The following is a 5215-nucleotide window of genomic DNA, read 5'->3' on the forward strand; positions in this document are numbered from 1 at the left end:
TTTTTGAAATTTAATATTTGAACACTATGGGGTCTTAGTTTTGAGGTACTTTATAGGTAGCATTGAGGTTTATGTGGTGCCCTGAGTGAATATCTTTCTTCAGTCCTGCTATCATTGTTCCATTTCATCTTCTTGACCTACAGAAGCAGAATCTTTCAAGGTTTGTCAAGTTCTATGTGAAGGTCTAGAGGGAAGTACTTTCAAGATTCAGCTCGCCATTGTCAAGTCCCTTCATCTCTTCCTAAAGAGGTCAGTACGAGTTCAATCTACTCTGGCAATAAGCTTGTCTCAACAAAAGCCGAAAAAATAGCGATATTATTGGTGAAGATTTGATAATTGATAAAAGTATAAAAATATAATGGATTTAAAAAAATCATAACTTGTGACATCATAGATGAGCAGCTTCCCCATTAATGAATATCATAAATTCAAATTTTGTATGGAATATGATGAATAAAAAATAATTTTCATCAAGAAGGGAGTATGAATGATGTGTCTAATGATATATCCCCTGCACAAATAAAAGTACCTTCAAATTTGAGAGAAATTGGCATTTTTGGTAATTTATATCACACAACTTATGGAGAAGCTCTGTGTCTGTGATGTCACAAAATAAAATGCATAACTCATCAGCCTTTTACAGAATTTCATTAAACCTTAATCAATGTTTCTTCTACTTTCTATGATTTTAATTAAACCAACTTATCAAGATGAACTTTCCCTTTAAGGGCATGGGAGAGGGGAGGGGCAGTGTCATATATAGTAGTGTGGACACCATGCCCTTATATGTAAACAAGCAATCATCCTACAATATCAGAGTGCCAAAAAGAAGTATTTCATGTTTGTTTTCCCTACGCTAAATGATGCCTCCAATATTATATTTCATATTATATCCTACATAGAGTAAATCCTGTATAGTGATTGGTTCGAGTAGCATCATGTGACCGAATATATTTCAACTATGATGTTGCGTGACGTCAGACCTCGATATATTTTTGGATATATCGAGGTCTGACGTCATTATTTCACAAAACTGGATATCTAGCTAAACTCTCAGGCGCACCGGCCAGCGCGCTCTCTCTCCCGGGCAAGTCCAGCGATGCGTCGGCGCGGGCACTAATCTGCGTTCCGCTGAGCACGATGGCTCGGAGAAAAGTAGGTAATTCAACTCAAGTAACCGGACTTTGCAAGCTCAGCACATAGATTTTGGTTATGAATTATTAAAAGTAGGATATAAAACAAATATATCAGGCGTTTCATTCGAAAGCATAGTGGGAATTATTAATCCTCGGTTGGACTGGCAAAACTACTATATTTCCCTCGGGGCTTCGCCCCTCGGGAAAAATAGTAATTGCCAGACCAACCTCGGATAAATAATTCCACTACACTTTCTCAAAGCCTGATATATTTGTTTAATATACCATTCTTATTTGTTTGCCAAGCCATGAAAATCAACGCTTTTATGTACAAGTATGTTGCAAATTATTCTTCCTTGGACAGTGTAAATTCATTAATTTAATGGTAGAAAACATTCATGCCATTGAAATCATTCCCTGGATATAGGCAGACTAACTCTTTTTTATTTTCTGTTCACTTTTTAGGATCCATATGCTGCAGGTGGAAAGCCTTACAGAAGATGAACTAGCCAGACTTTCAGCAATTCTAGAAATGTTTTTTCCTGCAATTTACAAAATGTTAGGTATGTTTTGTAGAGTTTCCTTCATATCTTAATTAATTTGAAGGTTAATTATACTTTACCTACAGTATGCTGCAAGATATTGGAAACACCAAAGTGATCAAATAATTGACTCAATATACTTAGATTTTTGTACACTACACACAGAAATGCATGTATTGGACTACACAAACAGAATTGTATTGACCACTCCAGTTGTTTATTTGCAGGGGGGGGGGCATTTTATAATTGTGAGGACAGTTTAAGAACAGGTTTTTTTTGTGGATTATTTTTCTATGAGAATCTGATTGCTTACCATATTCAAATTTCAACTGTGAATTATATAAGACATATTTTATCTTTGGGGGAGCATAGTTGTCAGACCTCACAAACTTATGCAGATATATAACATTTTGAAATGCAGGTATTGTGAAGTATGCTGCCATCAGGAAGGAATCCCTTGCTGTTCTTGAGTATCTTATGCCGAAATTAGCAGGTAATTTACAATGTTAATATGTTGGAAATTGTACTGCTGGCTTAAGCCTAAATAGACTAGGGGGCGGATTCAGCACACCCCGCCTTATGATCTCGGCCGTCGATCGCGCACTCACAACGAAAATTGGCACGCGCATTACCCATGGCATAATCTACAAAACTATGAGATCAAATTCGGCGAAAAATCTCATTGCTAATTGATTATGCTTATTTATGCATAAAATGAAAAGTTTGCTCTAATTAACTAAATAATGCCCCTAAAATGCTCACTATTGACTTTTTTATAGAAATCTGATCAAATGTGCTTTTAAAAAATTTAAACATCAAATTTTTTTTAATGTATTTTAATGTTTTCTAAATTTCTAATGTATTTCCATGTTTTTTTACTTTTTTTTTCAATGGAAATTGTCGGGGAGTTTATTTTGACCATAAGCAAGATAGTTATACAGCGTAGGGGAGGCCTATTTAAAGCTCATTAAGATTTGAAGATAAACCCATCAAGGGTTAAAGTTTTTAAAATATTAAGTAATTGATTTGTGACGTCATATACGAGCAGCTGTTATGAAATGTATAAAGCATAAAGTTCACATTTTTATGGTTCATGATGAGTAATTTTATTCTCTCAGGAGCAGATTTGAAATAAATTTGAAATTCAATACTGAATGTGCAATAAAAAAAACAATTTCTTTTGAAAATGAAATTTCATTAATTTTTTTACTACACAACATAAGGGGACGCTGCTTGCATATCACATCTCAATCCAAATTTTTTGATGGATTGTCCTCAAACCTCCACCAAACTTTTTATTAGTTTTTCTGCTATTTATATAATAAACTTTTTGACTTCGCAAAATTCTCCATTTTCGGTCATAGCAATTCTCAAAGGGGAGGGGGGGAACGTTGTGGATTTCTCAGAGGCACTGTTCAAAGTCTATTTGTTCTATTCTTGTTTGACTGCGCAGAATCATCTCGATTATCAGTACTAACTTCCCATCAGTCCAAGCTACTCCAGGAAGGCATGTCAAAGGTCACATCTGATGCAGACCCAGCAGTCCGAGAGAGGGCGGCCAATCTCAAGAAATTCATCAAAGAGAGCTTTGTCTTTGAGGAGGAAGAGGAAGAACAAGAAGAAGATGAGGAGGATGAAGAGGATGGTGATGGAGAGACTGGGAGGAAAGGAAAGGATGGAGAAAGCGGTGGGATGACTACGGAGTGAAGGGTACCCCTGATTTCATTTCCAAAATGGAAACGTGCTGTACCACTGACGGGAGAATAAGTGAAGGTGGAGCGTGTGGTGGGAGAAGGACAGAGGATGCGAAGTACTTCAAGATGATGGATGGGTGTTGGTGTGCAGAGAGAAACTTGACCATGATGGTTTGACCTTTAGGGCTGACTCTGAGTATTTGACCTTGAGGTTAGACCTTTAGGAAGTGTCCTTGAGGGTTTGACTTTGGGAGGCTGACAAGTTTTGACTTTGAGGGAAGACATGTTTGATTCATCCTCGGGGATGTGATCCTTAGGTGACTTTGAGATATTACCTTGAGGGTTTGACTTTGAGGATTTGTCCTTGAGGGTTTGACTCTGTGGTCAAGCTTGATGTGGATGTAGAGGGGTGGGAAGAGGCAGAGGTCTTATCTCTCCAGGAATGGCCAGTCCATTGATCTGTCACAAGGTTGAGTTGTCTGTACAACTCATGAGGTTTAGGAAGCCCAAGTTGGAAAGATAAAGTGGCACAGAGGAATTCCTCTATATATGGCAAGAGAGAGGAAAATCAGAGAAACAGACATGAATGAAACCTTAGTAATTTAAAAAGAAAACTATCCTTACGGAAAATTATGGTAGTATGGTAAAGAGATTGAAGCCACTTAAAGTGGTATCATACAAGCAACCAAAACCATTATGAACCATGTTAAATATTAGGTTTGGAATGTTATTCATATATTTACTTATTCTTAAAGATGATATGTTACAATTTAAGTATTAATTATGTCCAAATATTTATCAGATACGATGAAAATTGAACCAAATCATTGACATTTTCAAATGATGTTGGCAATGTCTAAATTTGTGCCTGTCATATCAAAACATTATGAACAAGTTTAGAGAAAATGGTAAACTAGCCCTTTGTATCATGTTAGTCCCCTCATTTACACTAATTGCTCTGTATGTTATCGTCTGGATTTATGTCAAAGTTGTATCATGGATTAAATGAGTTTAACTGAGGGTCCCTTTCCTATATCCATAGATAATAAAACTCTTATTTTTGCTCAATCCGATATACTTTGGTAAAATTCGTTTAGAGAGCAGAATTGCTGGTGGCGAATATAAACTAGATGATAAACAGATTTGTGTGAAAGCATGAAAAATTAGAAACTTGATATTTAAAAAATGTGAGATCACCAAGATTATGTAAATAACAAGCTATGTAAAGAATATGTAGTTTTCTCCTTCTTCTGCAGAACATTTAATAATAACAGATGGATTACAAATGGATAAATTTATCCCTATCCTACATGTAGGTCACATCATTTGACCTAGGTGTATATCACCAAGTATGGTGATGCAATTTTGAAAATTCTTAACTCTTGTATTAGTTTGCCTGGTTTTATTAAAACTTCAATTCTTCTTTTGAAATAACTCTCCCCTTAAAGGAGAATGAAACTCTTGGAGCAAGTTAGCTTTTGTGAAAGCAGAAAAATCAAAAAATAAGATCAACAAAAGTTTGAGTAAAATAGGACTAGCAATAAAAGAGTTATGAGCATTTGAATGTCGAGATCACTAATGCTATGGAGATCTTCCCATTGGCAATGCGACCAAGATCTGTGATGTCACACACGTACAACTCTCCCATTTGGACACCGAAAATATACCCCAAAACATTTCTTTTTGCTCATTCTAATCATATGACAAACGATTCATCAATGATATAATGTTGTGAAACCTCTGTACTTGTCATCTCATAAAGAGAACACCTCACCTTGTGATAGACTCTATAAAAGTGAGAATATAAGTGAAATAAGTACTTAAGTAATGAGGGAGTTGTACG

The 5215-nt window shown here is 35.8% G+C and overlaps 1 protein-coding gene across 2 annotated transcripts in view; it reads left to right on the forward strand.

Annotated features, from left to right (window-relative positions):
* Positions 1–4800, forward strand: part of LOC129272125 (proteasome adapter and scaffold protein ECM29-like) — a 45779-nt gene extending 40979 nt beyond the window's left edge. Inside the window, exons 44-47 of one of the 2 annotated variants that reach the window (XM_064106337.1) lie at positions 144–249; positions 1602–1699; positions 2100–2171; positions 3132–4800. In XM_064106337.1, coding sequence (XP_063962407.1) covers positions 144–249; positions 1602–1699; positions 2100–2171; positions 3132–3385 — 530 coding nt within the window. In that variant the 3' untranslated portion in view covers positions 3386–4800. The remainder of the gene's footprint in view (positions 1–143; positions 250–1601; positions 1700–2099; positions 2172–3131) is intronic. The other variant, XM_064106338.1, reaches the window with a different exon arrangement.
* The last annotated feature ends 415 nt before the right edge of the window (positions 4801–5215 follow it).

Source organism: Lytechinus pictus, chromosome 11 (genome assembly GCF_037042905.1).
Source record: "Lytechinus pictus isolate F3 Inbred chromosome 11, Lp3.0, whole genome shotgun sequence".
Classification (NCBI taxonomy): Eukaryota; Metazoa; Echinodermata; class Echinoidea; order Temnopleuroida; family Toxopneustidae; genus Lytechinus; species Lytechinus pictus.